Genomic DNA, 24,055 nt, shown 5'->3' on the forward strand with positions numbered 1-24,055 from the left:
CCAAACAGAGTTAACACAGGGGTGGAGAATATTTTCAATTTCAAATATCGCAAAATGTTGGGTTATTAATGTTTCGCTAGTTCCAAACTTTGCATTGTGACCCCTCTCCCACCCCTCCCCGATTTATTGTTGATTTGGTAAGAGACTGGTTGAAGTTTCAATTAGGAAAGTTGTACAAAAGTTTAAGTCTTTTACTTTCGAGGCGTGTACTACCTTAAGGCCCATCAACTTGGAAAGTATATCTTTTTTTTGAAATTTTACCGTCATTCCCACTTTCATAGTGAGAGCGCCACCACAGTTGGAAGTGTCCCAGTTAACCATTTTGGGTTGTTTGCAGCACATCTTGTCAGTGAGAGCGCTGCTTGGGCATGTGGTATTGATGAAAATAATGGCAATTTGTTAACTTGCAAGTGTAAGACAAAATATTGGAACAAGTGATAATGGAAATGAATGAAAATGTTTTCAATCACTTTTTTGTTTACTTTGGTTTGCAATAAAAATTCTAGCCTTCTGTAACAGGTTTGTCAATTACATTGTGAACTAACAATAAAGAGCCCTCACTCCAGCCGGAAACATGAATGGCTACTGAAAGACCTGCTTGTTGTCATGACAACTATCATACACTAGATTATGAAAGTTTTATGCCATATTTCATGGATACCTGCAATCATGTGGTGTAGCATTCAAAACGTGTCTAACCAGGTAGATTTGATGGTGTCTTATCATATACTCTAACCTACTGGGACATACTCAACTGACTATGTAAATATGAGTTATGATGGATATGTATTAAAAATATACTTTTATTTAAAATATAAATCTAAGTAAACATTAATAGTTTAGAATGATAACAATAATTTACATAAAAATATAGCACTTTAATTTACATTTTATAAATTTTCTGACCTCAATTTTAATACTTACAATGAGAATTGCCAGTAATACAAGATTTTGCATTTGTGGTAAACTTTTACACAAGAATCAAGGAATACAAGAATAAATGTAAAATAAATCTCTTGCAATAAAAAGAAATTTGTAAAATACACATAAATGTACACTATGGCATTTTTTCCCATCACCCAAAAAATAACTTGATTTTGATGTGTTTTGTTGGACAAACTTTCAATGAGAGAGAGGTGTCCTTGAATTTTATATTTTGAACAGTCTGAGAGTGAGAGGGTCTGTATTTCATTTTCACAATCCTCATCATAGTAACAGTATCATACAGATGTTAGGGTTCTGGAGACTGTCCGCCATTTTCAATAGCGAGGTCATGATTGCCAATGATCATATAAAAACCCTTTCCCCCAAATTCTCTTTTTACCACACAACAAAATTTGGTAGAGGGATTAATCCAAATTGCTTCTTATGCATTTTTTCTGAAGGCTAAAACTTGTCGACTTGTTGCAATAAAGGTAAATTATTCTGTCACTAGGAGGCTGCCATGGTCACGTGATGGTCACATGGTTACCGTAAAATGACTCATCAATGTTATTCTGTCACTAGGAGGCTGCCATGGTCACGTGATGGTCACATGATCTACCAGGAAATGACCCATCAATATTATTCTATCACTAGGAGGCTGCCATGGTCACATGATGGTCACATGGTTACCAGAAAATGACCCATCAATGTTATTTCTGTGCATCGTGGCCAAATTTACACTTCTATCTCCATGTATACAATTTCTACAATGTCAATGTCATTTTATCAAAACATTCGCTGTAAATGAAACACAGTACAAGACTGATACCCTTTTCCAAATATTTCAAACATTTTCTAAAATTATGAAGACATGATCAAGGTCTGAAATCCACTAAAGTGACACTCTATATGTAGTCTTGGATTTTATCATTAGTCACACACACATTGGACCAAAATATTATCATTAATCATTTTTTATTTCTTCAAAACTATGCTAGCACTTCTTAAACTTGTCCAAGTAACGCCAGGCATCGTTACAATGGAACCCATTGTTGTTCATGAAATGGGGAAATTCTATAAAACTTACAGCTAGCTCTTTTTAAACTTCTTTTCCAAGTAACGCCAGGCATCGTTACAATGGAACCCCTAGTTGTTCATGAAATGGGGGAATTTTATTCATAAACTAGGCTGCCACTTCAAGTTCTTTTTATTGTAACGCCAGGCATCGTTACAATATGACATGCCTTTTCACTCATATCACTCTGAGATAAAGGTGATGGACTCTTGATCTTCAGCATTGACAATACCATTGACTTTGTCATCAGAGTCACCCTTGCTGACACTTGGCTGTAACTTGGACTTGTCATCTGAGTCGGCAATTCTATCACTGTCTATGCCTTCCTCCATTTCCATCATATCCATGTCTTTCAACTCAACAGTTGACAGATGAGCAACAATCCCAGCACCATAGGAATCACCTAACACGTTCACTGAAGTACGGAAGCGATCCCTGAGAAGAAACACATCAAGATATCAAACCATTTCAGTTAATGATTGTTTACTTAGCAAAATATGTCAGCTTGTTCCTATTCATTGTCAACAATCCCTTCATAGCTATTTACATTCTATTATTGACACAAGAGATACCCTTATGGGGAAAGGTTTTCTGGTTTTCTGGTTAATTGTGAAAGGAACATACTTTGAAAGTACAGCTTTTTCCTCTTGACCTGTTCAGCTACAATTCGCTGGAAAGTGGCTTGGAATCACAATTGATAACAATGGGTTTATGGCAAACCATGGTAATGAATGGGTTAAAATAGAATAGCACCTCTGGGACACTTATGCAGATTCTTAAACTTTTACAATATTTTTCTGATCTACCACTAGGGGTGGGGGGTTGTTTTGAAGCCCCTTGAGCATAAGGAAAACTTCAATTGCTGCAATTTAGTGACAATCAAAACTTTATTTTTTCCCCTTAGAGTTAACACAACAATGGCAGCCATTTTTAATTGGAAATATTGTTGAATGTCAGGTATTTTTGTCTCTTTAGCATCAAAATGTGTGACTTCTGATTATTACACTTGATTCGGTAAGAGTATGGTTGGAAGTTTTGTGGCAGAAAATTTGAGAAAATTAAATCTTTCACATTAAATTCTACATTAAGCTTATGCTTTGGGAAATTACTTGGAAGAAGCAAAATTTCTCTTTCGTGGCCATCTGGGTACTTGCAGGTTCTCACGTCATTTTTGCATCACAGTGCAGTGAGTGAAAACAATTGAAGTAAGTATTTGTTAACCACCAAACCAATATTCAAAGTTTCAACATACATAAATGACAAAACTTTTAGTTCTGCTTTTTTCACACAATTTCTGCATCATTTGCTCTTCTGTATCTGATCTCTCATTCACCTAGCTCACATACGTTTCACCTACTGATGTCACTCTGCAGTCAAGCATGATAAACATTAAGGTCAATAGGTCATGATCTTTGACACTTACAGTAACCAATCAACTGTCCAAAGAAGAGTGACATCACCAGTGGGTAATCCAGCTGCTGTCAGAACTAGCAACATTGTAACCAATCCTGCACTTGGAATACTTGCAGCTCCAATGCTTGCCAAGGTGGCAGTCAAACTACAGAAAAGAGAAAAATAACGTGCTAAGTATTTCATTTCAATTGAATTTCATTGACACAACTCTTTGTGTTTGATCTCATTTGGAATAAATCTCTTCAAATAAATATATATTAAAACATAACCAGCCAAAATAAAAAGCTTGTCTGTATAGTTAATACACACCTTACAGTTACGATGGATCCAGCACTAAGATTTATTCCATTCATCTGTGCAATGAAAATAGCCGCTACAGCTTCGTACAAGGCAGTACCGTCCATGTTGACTGTGGCACCAATGGGAAGGACAAAGCGTGTCACCCGTTTGTCAACTTTGTTGTTCTCCTCCAGACATCTGAATGTCACCGGCAAAGTACCCGCACTTGTGTGAGATGAAAAAGATGAACATTATTGATTGCTTTGTATGAACACAGTGTGTTACTTTTATAAAGTCATTGTGGAGTAATTGCTGGCAGAGAGTAGCTTGTTGTGTAGATTGAAGAGAAAACACTTTCAGATTTCCATGTTTTCAGAATAGGTGGAGAACTATACAGGTACAAAATAGAATTATTCATCTCCCATACTGAGCAATCACCTCTACAGTATTGCTGGTGGCCATGTGAGCCATTGGTAAATTATTCAACAGTTAAAATTAACATCATGTTAGCATCAACTCTGAAATCTGTAAAGAACCCATCAATGTTCATCACCACCACCACTAATCTTTATAATTATACACTGAAGATTTCATGGCAATATTAATTTTTTTCATTCTTTCAATTTCAACAAATCCTGTACCTAATGTCTGATATGACAGAAAGAATCATTGATTTCTCTTGCATTTAAAGCCCCAATAGCTGCGAATGTGTAATAAACCGATCTCAAAATGTCGTCAGTTTTCCGAGAGTTTTCTTTGAATATGACCAGTTAAAAACTGAAAAGGTGTATATAACACTGTCATAAGTGTCGAAAGTGGCTTGTAAATTCAAACATTTTACCATCATTTTAGATTTCCCGCCATTTTCAAAAAGCAATCATGGGACAGAGAAAGTAAAGATTACGACAACATACTGTCGGTCATCGTGTGAGCGCATTCATGTATATAGCATCATGCTTGTTTCTTGGATGAGTACAATGTGTATGTGCACGAAATACTGCATTTTTTATACTTTTCTATGGGGGCGCCATTTTACGGGTGCGGCACCCGTTTATTATTTAGCTTGTTAAAATACGTAGGTGTGGTCCAAATCAGGCAGCAGTGATGCGTCTATTCATGTCCTTCAGTCAGCACATTTACACGAACCAACGTTGGTTTGAAAATAAAATCATGAAAAAATTCATATAATTTGCAGCTATTGGGGCTTTAAGTCAATGCTGAAATACTGTTTCTTAATCAAACATAAACCTGGTCTTACAAGTTAGGTGCCTTGAAATGAAAAATTTTTCCAACTTTTTCCAACTTTTTCTCAAACATTTCTGGAGGAAATTTACCATTCTCTTTAAACCAATCAAGAATGAAAACAGGGTTCCAATGAATTAAATTAAAAAAACATGTTACCTTAAATTTCAATATTAATAGTCGCGCCAGCAGCTGACTACGCATGCACCAGTTCAATATATTATGCGAGTAACCGGCAATGTACCCAATTAAATTCATGGGCACTGCCAGGTTTTTTGGGTGCATATAAAGAAACAAATAAGAAATGTGCAAAGTATTATTGTTTAACTCCACTCTGATAAAATATAATGCTACTATTAGCAAGTAAATATTATTTTCCACCTTGTAATTGATAACAAAATATCTTTACTATCACGCCTTAAAAACAGAAAGAGAGAGAAATCTGTTGTGCATATGAATGAGGGAATGACACCAAGAATGCTGGGATTGAATTTGAAGGGCGCCCTCTGTGTCAATGGCTAGATGCAAAAATTGCCAGTTCCTATACTAAACGCTGGTTGTCAGCTTGCTCATGGAAGTTGGCAGTACAGTTGCTATTGCAACATGATAATGATAGCATAATACGTCACGTCCGTTATTAAACAGTGACACTATAAGTTAATTGCTATTATGGTAAAAATTGCAAATTTATGTCCAACTTTTTGACAGACTAAACAGAATATATACCTGCCCAGGTTTTAGCATGTGAGCTGCTCGCACCAGAGGATAAACTTGATGTTTGAATTGTTTACACAATGCATAGTGGTCCTACTAATGTGTATAGCAAGTAACAATTAATTCTATTTTTATTCTATTTTATTCTATCTTATTACTAATCATGAATCAATACAATCATTGACCATGTCAGCCTTGCTTGTACATCTTCAGATAGAAATAAAATTTCCAATCTTAACCTTTGATGCGACCAAAAGGTCTAATTAGCCCTACATAATTAAAAATGGCTGCCAATTACTACATGGTAACTCTAGGATACAAGTTTTGATTTTCACAAAATCGAGACATCATAAGACTTTCTATTGTAAGTGCAAATTGATAAATAACTCACCTGGAGGCTGTGCCAAGGGCAGTTATCCATGCTTGCAGCACTCCAAAAAAGTAAACAAATGGATTTTTCTTGGTCATCACAAAGTACAGTCCTGGAAGTACCATGAATCCATGAATGACGAGTCCAATAATCACAGTCAACATATACATGCCAAGCTGGGCCAGTACAGATTCCAGATCACCCATGGATAGCAACTTTGCAGCAATCAGGGACATGATACCAACTGGTGAATACCTACAGGAAAATAACATTTGTGTCAATGTGAGCTCCAAACCAAATTATATTACACCGATCTCTTTCACGCAATGTGTTGAGGTAATCTTGAGACCATCTTTTCCAGAAAGAAGTGTGAATTTTGCCTAAATACTCTGATCTCCTCTGGAGATGACCAGTGTATTAATAACAAAAATACAGTGATCTGATTTGTGGAGATGAGAAAATAGCAGTGATATTTTTGTGTTATACAACAGTTGGAATCTTACCAAGTGGCCCTGAACATGAATTAATTTGCAGGAAGTGAATACTTGATCAATATTTTGGGAGGTTTTTGAGAAGCTAACACCAGTAGATATATTTTCTAAATTGATAAACAAAATATGATAAGATATTTACAGTAAAACTATACAATTTTTAGCAAGACACAACAAATATTTTGTTATTCGTTACTTCATTTGCACCAGTGTATTACAGACACCAGTGGGCATGCACAGAAACACATGCAGGCTGTCAAAAATCTTAGGCAACTTTTATTATTCATATATCAGGGACAACAAGCAACCCAATGGTTGATAGAGCTCCACTGTCTAATGAAGAGAATAACTGTTTGTGACACACATGCTGATGAAGAAGGTGGAAATCTTTGATAGCTCATTTCAGGATGGCCTGAATAAAAGTGGCAAAATTAGCTGTAAAACTACACAATTAACGATTTCATCATGATTTTAATATATCACATTAAGATAATCCCTATAAACCTGCATACCAAATATCAAAGCTATCAGACAAGAGGTTTTCCAGAAACCAATTTTTTGACAAAAAATAGCGTCAATGATGACACTGTGCTCCTCAGTGCATTTAGCGGTAGGGATGCAAGGAGAGAGGTTTGGGGAATGTTGCTGAGAAAGATACAAAGAAAGGGTTGAAATGTGAAACTGTAATAAAACCTATTGGTTTTTAGCAGTGAGCGTCCAGCTTGGTAAACATTCCATCTTGTACATGAAGGCAAAAAACATAATTTTCACATGTCCACCAAACTTGGAATTTGCATAGATGTACATAGATCATCCAAATTGATTTATCTGCAAGATTTTGTATGTTCCTTGCTACAAAATTCTGACCCTATTGAATTATAACAGGAAAACATGCACGCATGATTGGACAGTGTGGACTGTGTATTGGATGCACTACATCTGCCGTGATGATGGATTGCCAGACGACCACACTGCATCAAAGAACTGTAGTTTAAAACGAAAATATAATTCTAAACAAGTCATTGACAATGACAAAGTAATAGGAGTATTAGTCTTGATGGGGCAGGGAAATATGGTCATTAAAGGTATGGAAATCGATCCCAGGGCCTAGGAGTGGTACATGTAAAATAGTGTGTATCTTTGCGTCAGAGGCGGAATAAACGATGAGTGTACCTATTTATCCAGGAAATCTTAATCCCGACTGCTATGTTTGTACGCACATAGAGCCAGTCGACGTTAGGGACACAAAAAACAACACGAGGAACAAACAGACAGGGGTTTTGAACAAAATGTAGCCGGTACTTCACCGATGTCTGTAACTCCATACATGAAAATATTCGTAGCTTGACGCACTTTGAACATAGCTCGTAACAAGGGACAGTGGAAAGCTCATGGAACTACGTATACAACTATAACAGCCACTCATGTAGTTTGTGAACAGTGAAGATTTTTCCGATCAACAACTTTGACAGATGGTGGACTGACCTTTCCTACCGCGGATGTACACAACAAATGTTTGATCGTTTTGCACCTTTGCGCGTCCCCTCGTGATTGGCAGCTGTTTGAATGCTTTCATCTATTGTTTGTTGGACGCTTCGAACACAGCATCGAAGCAGTTTTGGCATCAAAAATCAACTTAAAATGGAAAAATGAGAGAATTTCGCCAACAAGGTGATGCCACAAGTATTCACAAAACGTAATATGTTGGAACAATGCTTTAATTTACACCATGGTTGTTGAAAGCTCCAGATTTTCGGGAGCATTCGTTGACACTGTTATCATGTGCCACTCATGTTGGATTATAAATGCCCAGGGAGATTGGGGGTATTTATAGGCTCCCCCTGCCTTTAAGAAGTATCACTGGATTGATATGTTGAGATCTATGGGCACATAGGTCTATGTCGTTGTTCCCAATTTGAAACACATGAGGCATGTCTAAGTTATTGTTCTAAATTGGGAAAAAAGATCAGACCTGTAGCTGTATTGGCCAGCCAAGAAATACATATGCGCATAATAAATGAGGTACAAGATGTGACATCTTAAGGTCTAATATCCTATCAAAATTGAAGGGTATAGAACTTACTGAGATATGCATATATATATGTATAATCAAGGTCAAAGGTCATTGAGGTCACGTGACATTTTGAGAAAAAAAATGTATTGCTAATAAATCCCTATATGCCAAAAATCAGACCTCTACCTCTATTCGCTTGCCCAGAATTAGATATGTGCATAATAAATGAGGTAAAGTGTGTGTTGTCATAAGGTCTCCCATCCTACTAAATATAAAGGACATAGCACTTGTGGGACTTATTTATTGACATAAACGTATATTTTAGGTAAATAATCAAGTTCACATGACATTTTGTCAAAAAATTTCTATCCTATAGGTTTCCCTATATACGAAAAAATCAGACATCCAGCTCTATTGGCTTGCTCAGAATTAGATATGCACATAATTAATGAGGTACAGTATGTGGCGTCATAAGGTCTCCCATCATACCAGATATGAAGGGTGTGGCACTTGTGGTTACTGAGTTATGGACAAATATGTATATTTGAGGTCAAAGGTCATTGAGGTCACGTGACATGTCAAAAAAAATTGTATTGCTAAGTTATCCCTATATACCAAAAATCAGACCTCTAGCTCTATTGGCTCGCTCAAAATTAGATATGTGCATAATTAATGAGGTATAATATGTGGCGTCATCCCATCATACCATATATGAAGGGTGTAGCACTTGTGGTTACTGAGTTATGGACAAATATGTATATTTGAGGTCAAAGGTCACCAATGTCACGTGACATTTTGTCAAAATGTCTGAGATATCTGTGTGAAAGGATGGACGAACGGATGGACGAACGGACACAATGACCCGGACACCATGACCCAATCTATAAGCCCCCTGGACTTCATCCGTGGGGACTAAAAACTGTGTCACTGCACCTTTTTGCACTAGAATACGATGAGAAACTAAATTTTAATTTTTCTTGGCCTTATACATGGGCGTTACGGACTATACATGGGTCTATGAGAACTGCCTTATACATGGGAGTCTATGCAGAACTGCCTTTACATGGGAGTCTTTGGAGGACTGCCTTATACATGGGAGTCTATGGAGGTGTAAACTAAAAAGTCCTCCAAGTCTAACACGGCCAAATTTGATCGCATTGTGAAACAAATCGACGTGCATCTGTATGGGGTAGGGTACTATCCTTGTGCAAAGTTTGAAAGAAACTGACCAGGGCATGTCTCAGTCTGATGTCTGCGTGAACGGACGGACGGACGTATGCACGCACGCACGCACGCACGCACAGACGGACATGACCCAATCTATAAGTCCCCCCAGACTTCGTCCGTGGGGACTGACAAACTTTCTTCGTGTCATTGATGGCCTTGATTTTCTTTGGATATTGACTGGACACATTTATTAAAGACGTCACTTTAGCTTGTCAATGACAGTGAAATGATTTTTTGCAGAAACTTGATCGGTCCAGCCAAGTACACATGCTTACTCATAACAGCTGGACTGCGATGATCACAACATTGTTTTGTGATATTCCGATACAAAATTAAAATAATTTTATTAATATGTCGCATTGACTATAAAGTTGCAAATGTTTCCTTGGGTGTTGAAACATGTTAGCATAGTGTACATGTTACAAATCAACACACCAAACAGCAATGTTCATGTAAGAACAACCTGCTTGATTTCCATGGACTTTCTGGTCCGCCCATCACACTGTTATGTCTGTTTCCCCTCTAGCTTCCGAAAATTCTTGGTAAATTTACAAATTCAGTCTCAAAAGTTTTAGCCCAGATATATTTCATTTGATATTTTGATATCATCAAGAAATGTCTGGTGATGTTCACTTCTAGATCATTAAACTGGTGGAATCTACAATAATATTAAAATCATTCAGAATCACATAATTTCTTGTTAAAGTTATAGCAGTTTGAAAGTAGGCCGAATGGGAGTCAATCAAGCTGAATGCCATTTAAATTGGGAGGCAGCAAAATGCCATTTAAATTGGAAGGCAGCAAAATTACCTTTCACCTATTGGACCACCGTAGGTAGTTTCTTGTGAACCATAATTGCGTAATTAGGGGGTCTTCATGCCTGACATCACATGATGAGATGACCTAGACTTGACCTTTCAGATAACCTCAGTTTTTCTCCTTTTCCTTTGTATATGACTCTATTTTTGAAAGTTTCCTTTGAAATAATGGTTTTACTATCAAACTGAGTAGTTGCAGGCCAAATTTTGATACAGCAAAGTAGGTAACACTTTTGATAGACTCAAGGACGACCCTGCAGGACTCACAGAGGCAAAGCAGGCCTCAGTGTATTCATGGACGTTACGTTCATGATGTATTGTAGTATCGAACAGCAACAGTGTTTGTTTTACGTACCAGGGGATTTGTAACTTTGTAGAAAGGAGAGTAAAGTGTTTCAATACATTGCAACTTTGTAGGAAGGAGGGTAAACTGTTTCAACATCTCACAACATTTTATTGTTAGGTGTAGTTCACACACACAGCATCGTACGCAGGGCTAGCGAGAGAGTTGCCGACATCGACGGTTATTTACGAGAAGTGAATAAAAGACTGGCATTTTTGGAAGCGATCGAGTAGCTGAGGTAGGCTGGGATACGACTTGGGCCCAAGAATGCTGAATTTCGGCAGTAATTTGGCTTTTTACGTCAAGTCCCAAAATGGATTTGAAGTCACCGACCCTACGTACGGGTCTTTGCAGGGCTGTGGTGAGCGGGCGATTAGCTGTAGCGGAACACACAGCATCGTACGCAGGGCTAGTACAACATGTGATCATGGAGGTAGTAGGAGACTGAGGTTTCTTGCACGGTCGCGCCGATGAAATGGGAAGCTGAAATTTTCGCTCGTAATTTTGCAAACGAAATCGTAAATCCACTCAAAACTTCGTATTTTTTTTACATATTTGAAACCCATGACAAACATAATTCATTCTCCCCTGCAAAGTAAAAAGGAGATCGAAACGACATGCATGTCAGACAAAGACCAAACGCACGCAAGATGTCCATCCACATCCACCAATCTCGTAATTTACACCGACAGAACAAAAACAATTTGATCGAGCATGGACGTTCTAACGTAAATGCATCATTGTCTATCGCATTTTCATGTAAGCCAATACACTCACACGTACGCTCTAGGTTCAATTATAATGTCAATCCAACACGATACTATTTTCGCTGATAGTGAGTGTGCAGCGTGAATGGTATGCTGTAGTCGTTAGATAACACTGATCACGTGGTGTGACAAAATATTTTTACAGAAGTTGTTGATGGAAGTGACGTCAACTTTGCTTCTCCCAACTCTATAAGCTTCCTCAGTTACGTAACTTTGTCGCTAAAAATGGCAAAAATTGCCCCAAAATACAAAACTAAACATTTCACCATAATTTCAATACTTTACATTAAGTTAATCAGTAGGGCCCTGTATACTAAATATCAAAGCTATGGTTTTTGAGATACCAATTTTTTGACCAAAAATGGCAAAAACCGCCCCCCCCCCCCCCCCCCCCCCAAAAAAAAATAAAAAATTGCAGATTTTATCATAATTTCACTATATTTTGATCATTTCTAGAAATTTGTATACCAAATATCAAAGCTATCAGATGAGTAATCGCCCCAAAAATACAAAATTGCTGATTTCATCAGAATTCCAATGTATCATATATATTTAATCTGTAGGAACCTGTATACTAAATATCAAAGTTATCAGATGAATAGTTCTTGAGAAACAATACCCAATGGAAATGCATATCAAATTTCAAAGCAATGGGACATACAGTTTCAGAGAAGTTGGCAATTGCTGAAAGACGATGATGGACAATCAACGTATTTGACAAGCCCCATGTCGCTGACAGCTGAGCATAAAAATTCTTCTTGGTACATACCACATGACAATCAGAACCATCTGCATGACAATGTCATTCAGGATCACAAAGAACTGACACATAACATGTGCTTTTTTGCCCATCTTGGCCATCAAGACACCAAAGGCGATGCAGAACACAATCAATCCTAGAAAAAAGAGAAAATCAATACGCAAGTCACAAGAATCATGATTTTGCCAGTTTTCTTTTTAGATAGAATGAAGCATAAAAATTAAATAATGGAACATTTTCTCAATAAATCAAGATGTCTATCATCACGATGACTTGTCCATAGAATGTTCATCATTCAGGGTATCATAGAGATGTATATTACTTTGCAAACATGTGTCAAATTTTCCTTGCAGCTAGTGCTGAAAAACAAAGCAAAGCAGAGTAGACCTTTTGCCCTTTGTATTAAACTTTGAATAAAGTTTCTCTCCCCTCCTCTCCCATAACATATCCAGAGAGGAATAAATGAGTGCCAACAGACAATGCCTGAAAAGTAAAAGCACAAAAGCTACAGATTTTTTCAGTAATATTTTCATTGCTTGTGCTCTGAATACAAGTACATACGGATTAATTTCTTGTTTTCCTCAAATTATTGGCCTTCAACAGAATGCATTGTACACTATGTGTAATATGATTTTATGAAATTGTACTACACTCAAGATTAGAGTTAGGCGGTAAACAATGCTTCAAACATACAGGCTGTGTTGATTTAAGTTGAATTAACAATATTTTAAAATGATTTGGGGAGTAGATCATATGAAGCAAGATAAACATACCAGAAAAAAGATGACAAATATTGTATGCTACTTGAACTTTCTAATATTTCAACCAAAAATTTTACAGTGTTTGGAACTCATACTAACCGAGCACGTTCATTCCGTCTGATAAAACAAGGCTCCGTTTGGTCGTTTCACCAACTACATAGGTGATGGTCTCTTCAACGTATGTGATGTTTGTTCCATTGATATGATATACTCCAGGTCTGTCTAAGTCCGTCAAGTTTGCAACCGCTGTCTCATCAAGTGTCACGTTGATAGTCCTTTGTGCAAGGATGGGGACAGGTTCAAACGTAGTTTGTGTCTGTTGAGTTGAAAATACGGAGAAATATTCATCCGCAGCATGGCTGGACTGCAAATTAAGTTCACAGAAAAGCAACAGCCACCAGTAGATATATAGAGGAACTTTTTTACAAAGTGTTTCATTAATTTTACATCATTAAAGCCCCAATAGCTGCAAATGCTTACTAAACCGATCCCAAAATATCCTTACTTTTCCAAGAGTTTTCTTTGAATAAAACCTATTAGAGACTAAAAACATAGGGCCAAAGTCCCTGAAGCTACTATAGACATGGATACATGACTGTATGAAATTATCTCACTATGGTCATCCTAGGGACTTGTAAACCAAATATTAAAGCTGTCTGACCAGCGGTTTTGAAAAAACAAGCAACTCAACAGTTGACAGAGCTCTGCTGCGTTATGTAGAGAATGACCTTTTGTGACACATATTGTATTGATGAAGAAGGTGGATATCTTTGATAGCTCATTTCAGGATGGCCTCACCAAAAATGGAAAAAAAAAAATCCGTAAAAATATAGATTTGCATATTTCATCACAATTTTAAGAAATCTAAGTTGGGTTATCCCTAGGGACCTGTATACCAAATAACAAAGTTGTCTGACCAGTGGTTATGGAGAAGGAGATTTTTTACCAAAAATTTTGGTGCTAATTTGCATATTTTCAACAATATCAAAAAATTAATAAAAACAGTTTCTCAAAATCATATATTTTATTCACACAACAAATATCAAATCAGTAAGTACTGCAGTTGTCAAGATATTTGAGTGGACGGACGCCTAACAAACGGACATACATACATACATACATAAATACATACATACATACATACATACATATATACATACATACATACAGACTGACGGTGCACGCCAGACAGATATCCATCGCAATAGCTTTTATAGACTATATTAGTCTATAGTAGCTAATAAACGAGAGTTAATTACATTCTAATCAAAGTAAACAAGACTTGCTTAAATCAAGATTTACATAAAAAAAACCAGCATATATGTATCTGTCAGGTTATAAAGAATCTTAAGCTGGTTATCTTTATCAGTATTTCCATCCTATTAACAAAGCACATTTTAACTTTCAAATTAACATTGTAAGTAAGTTCTGTTGAATAAGTTGAGACTGTATGTACTCAGAGAAAGCACACTGAAGAGACAAATGTTTGAAACTTAAGAAGTTCAAGGTCATCAAAAGCATTATAAGGAATCATGTAACACTTTCATTGCACTGTTTACATAGATTGCATAATTGCTATAAATAGCACATGAGGAATCTTACAGCCCAGCTTTACCATAAAAACTCTATCACTTTGACCACTCTTTTAATTGACCACTCTATTTTTTTCCTCAGAGAGTAATTTTATTTTATCCTTACCAAGTCAACCATAAATGGAAATTAGAACTTTCTCTATCTCTATTTATTTGACCACCCTATCATGACAAAACTATTATGAGCAATTTCTTTTAGATAACATACATGGCACAATAAATGTTGGTTCAGAATATGTCAAAGTTGGGATTCAGGAAAGTTGCCTTTAAATGTTTTAATCCTCCAAGATGGTAGGCATTTCACTATGAACTGTCAAAAAAAGTTGAACTTTCTGATAATTCTACACTAAAATTATTTTGGCTTTGATGATTTCCCAATTAATTCAATTATTTAAAATCATATTAATTATTTTTTTCTGGGTGAATTGATAGGGTTTATACAGTACAAGAATTACATACAATGTAAGTCAAATTTTGACCAAAAATGACAAAAAAATTCCTTAAAAATACACCTTTGCATATTTCATCACAATTTGAACAAATCTAAGTTGGGTTATCCCTAGGGACCTGTATATCAAATAACAAAGCTGTCTGACCAGCGGTTATGAAGAAGAAGATTTTTTACCAAAAACGCCTTTTTTGGCATTAATTTGCCTATTTTCAACAATATCAAAAAATTAAAAAAAACAGTTTCTCAAAATCCTATTTTTCATCTACACAACAAATATCAAATCAGTAAGTACTGCGGTTCTCAAGATATTTGAGTGGACGGACGCCTCACAAACGGACATACATACATACATACATACATACATACATACAGACTGACGACGGACGCCGGACGGATACCCATCCCAATAGCTTCTATAGACTATAGTCTATAGTAGCTAAAAGTGTATAATGCTGCCATGAGTGTCAAAATAGGCATGTACATTCAAAGGTTTTAATGTCACTTTAGATTTCCCGCCATTTTCAAAAACTAATCATATGACAGAAAAAATATAGATTACAACAACAAAATGTTGGCCATCGTGTGTTGTGCATTCAGGTAAATAGTATCATGCTTGTTTCTGGTATGATCATGATGTGTATGTGCAGGAAATATTGTTTTTTGTATTTTCCCGCAGGGGCCCCATTTTATGGGTGCGGCACCCGTTTATTATTAAACCTGTTAAAACCTGTAGGCATGGTCAAAATCAGCGAGCAGTGATACTTCAATACACGTCCTTTAGTTAGCGCATTCACATGAACCAACTTTGGTTTGAAAATAAAATCATAAAAATAATGCATAAAATTAGCAGCTATTGGGGCTTTAACCTTACAATTACAAGCAGAGCTGAGAGTTTACTTGTCTGCAAAGTCAAACAGTAAAACTTCATGTTCGGCAGACAAATGACTGATGATGGACCACATTTTACAAAAACAAAATACTGCTAACTTTTAGACTGTGAGGGCCTACAAACTTGTGGTTCATGTCCATCTAGTTATATGTATTTCCAATTAACCATCAGACGGTTGAATTGATCTTGAGTCCCTCAGCTTAAACACGGAAGCTGGCAGACATTTGAACTGTTGTATCTTGTAACCTGTGCTCATTTCGACGTCATTTATCACATGATAAATGACGTCACGAGCACGATGTCACTGTTACTGACTGCATACACGTCAACATTCACTGGTGCATGCACGATGTGTGTACACCAATGTCCGGACCATCGGACCAAGTACCTAGCTGTCATGAATTGCTTTTTGTTCGAAACTACAAATTAAAAAGGTAAAATGAAGCAAACTTTTCATATAAACACTGACATAGAATGAACAGTTGTTTGAAGGAAAGCACACTGATACTAACTTAAACACAGCTACTGTAGCTAGCTCGGCTTTCCTGCGTTATGCTATATACGCGGCAGATTATTTTACGTGGATTCACAATTTACTCACGATTGATTTTCTGAGCTGAGATTGCAAAAACAGACACATAGAAATTCCATTTGTGAATGGAGTGAATTCATTCAATACATGTATACCAGTACCTCACTTTTAGACTCCAAATACGAACTCATCAGCCACCTCTGCCAGCTCGCTGTCAGCTGCCAGTGAGCTGCATAGAGCCGCTTTGAGCTGCCATGATCTGTGGATACGTGTAGTGTCGACAAAGTTGTACCTAAGATGATTTTTAAGCTGCACGGTTGTTGCTCAATCTGCCAAGAGCTGCACAAAGCTGAATTTCGTCTTTTGGAGATACTTGAGTCTACAGCAGACACATAACAGCTCGAAATATTCTGTGCAGATCAGCATTTGAGGTGCATTGAACTGCCACAGCTCTGAAAATGATCTGTGACAGCTAAGTGCAGATCGGCAAGTTTGGTATGGGTAGGGTTCAAGGGTCACATAAGGATAGATAACTTATCTTTCAGCAGCACTTCTTTTTACTCACCTGTTTGAAGCAAGCTTGCACTAAATTTGCCGGGATCAGGTTTCTGCAAGAGACAAGTTTAAGACGTGAGTGATGTGAAAAAGCACATTGTCGTAATAAAACTAGTATACACAAATCTTTCAATTATTAAATGCAATTTGCTCTGAAAAGGAAAATAAATAGCTATATGCAGTTAAACAATAATTTCTGAACTCTTCTGAGGATTTATAAAGTCTTGGAAGGAAATGCAAGACAACATAGCTGATATGATGCCAGCTTCCTCATCTTCAACAACAAATTACCTTTACTGTTCTATTATAATATTTCACAAATCTTGACTATTATATCATATTTCATAAATCTTGACTCTATTATTATATTTCCTATGAAATTAGACATTTACCATAAGCCTTATAACCGATCCACACAGATTGTAGACTAGCCTTAGTGTGAATAGAGAATTGCATATGCTTATGAACATATCAATAGATTTATCAAAAGAATCAGAATAGCCCCCTTGAAACCTGCTAAGGGAGAGACCTGCCATAAGTAATCTCTGCAAACAATTTTGCCTGGAAGAACAGACCTTTTTATGAAAATTTTTTCAACAGCCATATTTGTGAAATTATGTTTGTACTTCTTGGATCAAAATCTTGGACATACCGTAATAAATCCAAAATGGCATCAAGGGTGTCCACTTTCTTTTCATCTCCTTCTTCAATGTCCAGTTGTTCTTTCTTTTCACGGTCGCCGGGATGGATGGAAACCACCAAGATAATTCCCAGTATGGCAGCAAACAGAGTTGTACAGAAGTAGTAGACCAAGGCACGTCTTCCCATTCTGCCACTGGACTTGGCATCCAACTGAGCCAAACCTAAGACAAGCACAACACAAAAAGAATTCGGGATCTTGCTGCCTATTGCACTAGTCATACACTACAAAACTTTAACTCAAGTCAACGATTGGAGTGTTTATGTATCATAATGCAATTTTTTTCCTGTATTCACATCTTAGTATTGCTTTAATGCCTAACAGTTATGGCTCTGCAGAGAAAATTGTCATTGCAACCACCAGACCACTACTGACGTGCTTGTACATACATGTAGAGGGCACTGTTCACAGATGCAGTTGCCAGCATGGAAAACTTTTCTACTGAAAGTTAAAAGCGAACTCTGATGTGTTAGTCATGGCCAAATTTCATTTCAGATATCCTTGGAATACTTTCCATGACCTATAATTTTGGCATCACAGAATAATTTAGTTTGTGTATTGTCTCATCACAATAATTTTCTCTGTTCATGTGTTTTGTAATAACTTGACCCTATTTTGTTGTATTGTGCTGAATTTGTTGAATATTGAATGACAGAAAATCAATGTGTTTATAGAGATAGGGCTGCATAGATGTACTCAAGTACATAGCAGTACACAAGCTACATGTAATAATAAAAAAAACTAACAATACCTGTAATCAGGCTGGATATTATGAGGGGTAATATTAGGAGTTTCAGCATACGCATCAGTAACTCCCCTGGAAATCCAATGAGCAATATGGCCGTCTCCGATGGTTGAACTGTTCGCAGCGACAGTCCAAGGATGATGCCAAGCACCACCCCGGTAACTGTCAGAACCAATAACTGGTTCTTTCTGATCCATCCCAATACCTGTGTGGAGTAAAATTACAGTAGATTTACAAACCATCCTCCAGGATTATGCAAACGTGTGTCATCAATACAAATTTTGCTGTGTTATCCTATGGAATTCTGTCTGGGGGTTTGACCTCTATATAGTAACATGGTGCAAAATTGATTATGCAGTGCAAACAATGTTGATAAACGGCTTAACATATGAATTACACATTATCATGAAAATTTGTGACTGTTTACAAAATGGATGTAAAATGTGAAAATTTAGTTAAACAAAAGGTGACTGACAGTATTTACTTCTGTTTGGATTTGAGAAACCTGGAGATAATGTCACTTTTCTTAGTCTTAACTGAACAAACACATACAGAATGTATTTAATAAACGACTATAATTGTTTATCTTATATGATCTGTGTCTCTATTGACTTTTACCATTCTGATTTCTACATGTATGAGTTTAACCCATTTACTATCATGTTTTCTATTCTCTTGATTACAATTGTGATCATGGATCTGTATTCTGGTGGGATGGGGGGTGAAATGGTTCAAAAAGTTCAGAGAAGTACATTTGCTTACCTTGGCATGCCAAGGGACTGGCTGGATGGCGTCAGTTTCTGAACCTGATTCAACATCCACCATGTTGAACATCAGTTCAATTCAGTGTGTAACTTCTGGAAGATGAACAAGAACAGTGCATACACCAAGAGTTGCTAAATTGCTATATTATTAAAGCGGGTTTGGCTGAGCTGAAACTACTTTCCCTACAACAATTAAATCTTATGGAAAGGAATGAATGGTTGGAGAAATAGAACAATGCACTGGCTGGACAGAGAGACGTGTGCTTGTAGAATCTAAGACAGATATTGATGCAATAATATATCACCTCCCCGGCCCATAATTAACAAAAGCAAACATTGGATGATTAATGTACAAGGCACATCATAGAATGCATAGTTTGCTCTTGAAAATCCATTATTGGCCAGGAAGAAGTACATAAATTCTCTTATTTTATAGTTTTAGTATTGCCAGTGAATTTGTAGATGTAGAAAGCATCTGAGGCCACAATACTGGATAATCGGATACCTTTTTAGTAATAATCTGGAGCAATAACATCACAGAATTCACTGGTATTGACAAAACTATAATACAATAGCACATACAGCAGATAAGATAGACAGGCAGACAAAGTCAGCTATACATGTTGGTTGTCAGCTTTTTGTTTTACTTGGGTGCCACCCATTAAAAATTTTGTCAAAATCATACATCTTTTTAAAAGATGCAAAATTAGATTTATAGTCAGATGATTTTAATTAGAGTAGGTTGGGTTACCAAATCACATTTTTTTATCTGGCTTTATATAAAGAACTATTATTCTCATAGAATACATTTTTTTCCTGAAAACATCCTTCCCTAATGAATCTACTGATCAAACAGACAGGTAGATAGATAAACACACTAATATTATTGGCTGTTGTTTATGCCATTGGTACATTGGTAAACAATATTGTTGCCTATCATTTATTAGCTACAGCCATCATTAAATTATGTGCATTTCCATCAACATGCCTTCAGAACATAGGAAGAATACATGGTTAGGAACATATTTTACTTTTTATGTTGAATATAGTGTGACATGTTGAACATTTGGCAAAATTATATTGGATTTTTAAGAAAAGAAAATAGAGGATGGTATGTAGGGTAGCTTGGGTGCACCAAAACATACATATTTTACTTTGCCTCAATATAACTAATTCTTGCTCCTGTGGAATACAGGCTTCACTTTCCAATTTCAAGAAGGATTTCACTGGAAAATATCCTTTTGCAATAAATGTGTGTGATCACTAGTCATCTACTGATCAATCCATTCCACTTCAATAATTTGTATATGAAGTGGTGGAAACAATGTTTTAAAAAGTTACAGGTACTGTAATCTGTCTGAAACCAATGTAAAGTGAACATAGGAAATTATTGATCCTTTCGCTATTGTGGTTTGAACCAATCCCATTGTTTTCTATGACAAAGTATGACCTCTAGGCTCTAGAGAGGGAAATGGGGTGATAGGCATAAACCTCATCTCTGGGTCATGAGTTAAAATTTATGACCTAAACTTCAATCACTGGATGGAAGGTTCTATTGAAAGTCACTTGATTTGATGACAAAGCAGGCACTATGCATTATTCATACCTTTGAATTGATAACGTACACTAGACGGTATAAAGGTGGCTGTAAAGTGAATTAGTACAAATATGTCTACGGTAGTCATAAAAACACGAGTTATTGATTATTCTCATAGAATACATTTACATACAGAAAACACTGACATATTTGCATGAGATTCTTATGCCTTACAACGGTAATACCGTTTGAATTGGAACTTGCTAAATCGATAATGTCAGCAACAATTTTGTGATCATTTTTCCAACGTCATTTTTCGTAAGATTTGTGCCAAGGCCTGTACTAGCTTGATAACGAGTAGGATAAGGAGATGTCGTTGATAAACAGAAGGAAATTATCAAAGTATTACATTTTACTTTTTGTTTTGCCACGGAGTTTGCACTACAGTACCGAATTACCCAAACATGAAATTGCCGCACACAACCACTCGATCAAATTCCTCCAGTCTGAGAATCTATAAAACATAATTATGTGACTCGGCATAAACAGGGTCAATGAAATATGTTTCACTTTGTTTCACGACAACAATTTGATCAAAGTTAGCCGATCGCGACGACGAAGGTCAACACAGTGACAGCATGCACCGAAAGTCATCAATGTGAAAGTTATGCGAATATGATTTCAATATTAATCTATCAAGTACAGCCCAGCGATAGAAAAGTACAGATGCCGTATCGACAAACGCTTCGGGCCCAGAAAAATTGTGAATCCTGTTTAACACACGGCAGAAAGTTACAAAGCGCCAAAACTGTACGATCAGTCGACTTTCAGCGATTCATCAATAATTAATTGGCGAGTAACCGGACTCGAAGGGGATTAAACTGCAAACATCTTCCGGAAACTTGAGACATCCAGAAGGTGACTGAGTCCACAGACTCTTGACTCAATGCAGGCGAACCGCTAGCCTTCACTGATACAATAAAAATCAATGCAGGCGAACCAATGCAGGCGACTAGCCGTCACTGATACAATAAAAATCTTTTTTTATTGTATTGTGACGGCTAGCGGTTCGCCTGCATTGAGTCAAGAGCCTGTGACTGATGGAGTCAAGCGAATCGATCGGATGAGGATTCTTATAAAAATCTTCTCTAACAAAAAGCACAAAGACAATTTAAAATATGTTAAATTTCAACAACTTACAGTCTCATCGTTGATTTTTTTTTGCGACAACCTGTAACTCGCTTAGTCTTCGACATCATGCTTCAACCAAGCTAAGTGAAAGCAACACCATACAGGGCCGTAAACAATCAGGTCACATGGTTCACTTTTGATGACGCACACAGAGTTTAAACCATTGTTATTGGAGGGGGGGGATAGCTGGATAGAGAGGGTTTAAAAGTGAACAACACTACAGCACCATTCTCGAATGGCAATTTACGCGTTAGTTTCGAGCATACTTGTTTGCAACTGCATATCAATATTGTCATGGCAGATGGGCCTTGCTGTGGATACAGGCGCCCGAGGGGAGGCAATCATCGGAACTGCGAGTGTGCGACTTACTTGTTCACAAACAATTTAGTGCACGATATTTAGGTGCATCACTTCAAGTTTTACCTGCGACATTTAAATATTCATTTTCAACAAACATATTTAACTTTCATAAACGCCAACGTTCCCTAGATACAGTATTTGCATCGATCGTAGGGGTCTCTGGCAACCTTTGAGCAGAGTTCCGACGACCGCATTCTTTAATGTTACTTTACGCCGAATACACTGTACACCGAAGGAGCAAAAGTTAAGCGATCTAGGCCCTATTAATGTCCGCAAAACGGCGTCCTCACAAGATCGATAATCTCAAAAGTTGAGTTTGCACCTCTTCTCTCATTATGTGAAGTGAACAAGATTGTTGATCACCCTATACATCGTTTAGGTGATATAACCTATATCTGCTATATCCACGAGATTGACAACAGATCAATAGCGAGATATCGTGGATACTTGAATTTCGTATCGTCTGCAAGTCTGATAATGTCGAAAGCAAAGAGATACTAAATGAGGCAAAATGATATGATATGATATGATATGATATTACTGTACCGTCAAAACAACCATAGACGATCAGCATCTGGGGGTAAACATTCCGAAAACTTTTCTTTTCGCACACGACGATTACTCTACCCTGGCTTAAGGTAGTGTCTGGGGTAAAGAAAACTTGCTTGTATGAAGAAATATTCTTGGAGACATTCGAACAAAATAACGTGAATTACTTTTTTCCATGAACGATCTATATTCAGCAGTTTGATCAAAAGTGGACAGATCGAGTACTCGTTTTGGATTCTACAACATGTAAATACTAGAATTTCACGTCGCCTGTCAAGTTCTGTAATCAGGAATGAAAAGCACAGACAATGAAATAGGGCCGGAAAAATTATTTATAAAGCATTGAAGCGAACAAACAGACACGATCAAGGTCTATGACAAATATTCCCAAAAACCTCCCCTTGCACGAAGAAACGACGATTTTGTTCACAAATTTCGACGAAGTTTGTGTTGCTTATAGAACCATATACACGCAAGCAACGAAGGCATCACAGATTTGTACCGATATAGCTTGTCAAACTAGTGTGATCAAGCCAGCAGATACTGTGCATGGATGTCTATTTTTACATCCATGCTCTGTGCGACACGCATAGACGTGTACCTGGCACACGGTGACCCTAGTATCCCACAGGGCCCAGTATATATATGCACTTCCGAGAATGTGTTACGCAAAAATTGTTTAAACATAGTCTTTTCAAAATCACTGTTACAGGTATAGGTATTGGAATGCGGTCCCACCACAATTACGTAGGCTGTATGTGAGATACAAATTTGTAGAGGGGCCATGATGAGATGTGCGACGACATTCTGGAAGATGTAAGTTGTACATTTGTTTTCCTTCCATTTATATAAGCTTAATTGTCATGACAAAATTATACAAAAGCTGTCATTTGAATATCTTTGTGTGTGTGTGTGTGTGTGTATGTATATATATATATATATATATATATATATATATATATATATATATATATATATATATATATATATAT

The 24,055-nt window shown here is 36.8% G+C and overlaps 1 protein-coding gene across 1 annotated transcript; it reads right to left on the bottom strand.

Moving 5' to 3' along the window:
• Positions 1 to 882: 882 nt before the first annotated feature.
• LOC139145909 (excitatory amino acid transporter-like) lies at positions 883 to 22,234 on the bottom strand. Its single transcript, XM_070717358.1, has 11 exons — positions 22,164 to 22,234; positions 19,425 to 19,519; positions 18,669 to 18,867; positions 17,870 to 18,080; positions 17,228 to 17,270; positions 13,298 to 13,514; positions 12,447 to 12,573; positions 6,039 to 6,272; positions 3,722 to 3,916; positions 3,423 to 3,557; positions 883 to 2,434 (listed from the first exon to the last, which is right to left on the bottom strand). Exons 2-11 carry the CDS (start codon positions 19,494 to 19,496, stop codon positions 2,182 to 2,184), a joined length of 1,686 nt encoding a protein of 561 aa, XP_070573459.1. The 5' UTR covers positions 19,497 to 19,519; positions 22,164 to 22,234; the 3' UTR covers positions 883 to 2,181.
• Between the last annotated feature and the right edge of the window lie 1,821 nt (positions 22,235 to 24,055).

The sequence above is a fragment of the Ptychodera flava genome, chromosome 12 (assembly GCF_041260155.1).
Source record: "Ptychodera flava strain L36383 chromosome 12, AS_Pfla_20210202, whole genome shotgun sequence".
Classification (NCBI taxonomy): Eukaryota; Metazoa; Hemichordata; class Enteropneusta; family Ptychoderidae; genus Ptychodera; species Ptychodera flava.

Coding starts and splice junctions, on each gene's coding strand:
- LOC139145909 (XM_070717358.1), bottom strand. CDS start 19,496: ATGTTCAACATGGTGGATGTTGAATCAGGTTCAGAAACTGACGCCATC. Junction 17,271..17,869: donor GCCATTTTGGATTTATTACG/GTATGTCCAAGA, acceptor TGTCTCTTGCAG/AAACCTGATCCCGGCAAATT. Junction 6,273..12,446: donor ATGGTTCTGATTGTCATGTG/GTATGTACCAAG, acceptor ATTTTCCTGTAG/GTATTCACCAGTTGGTATCA.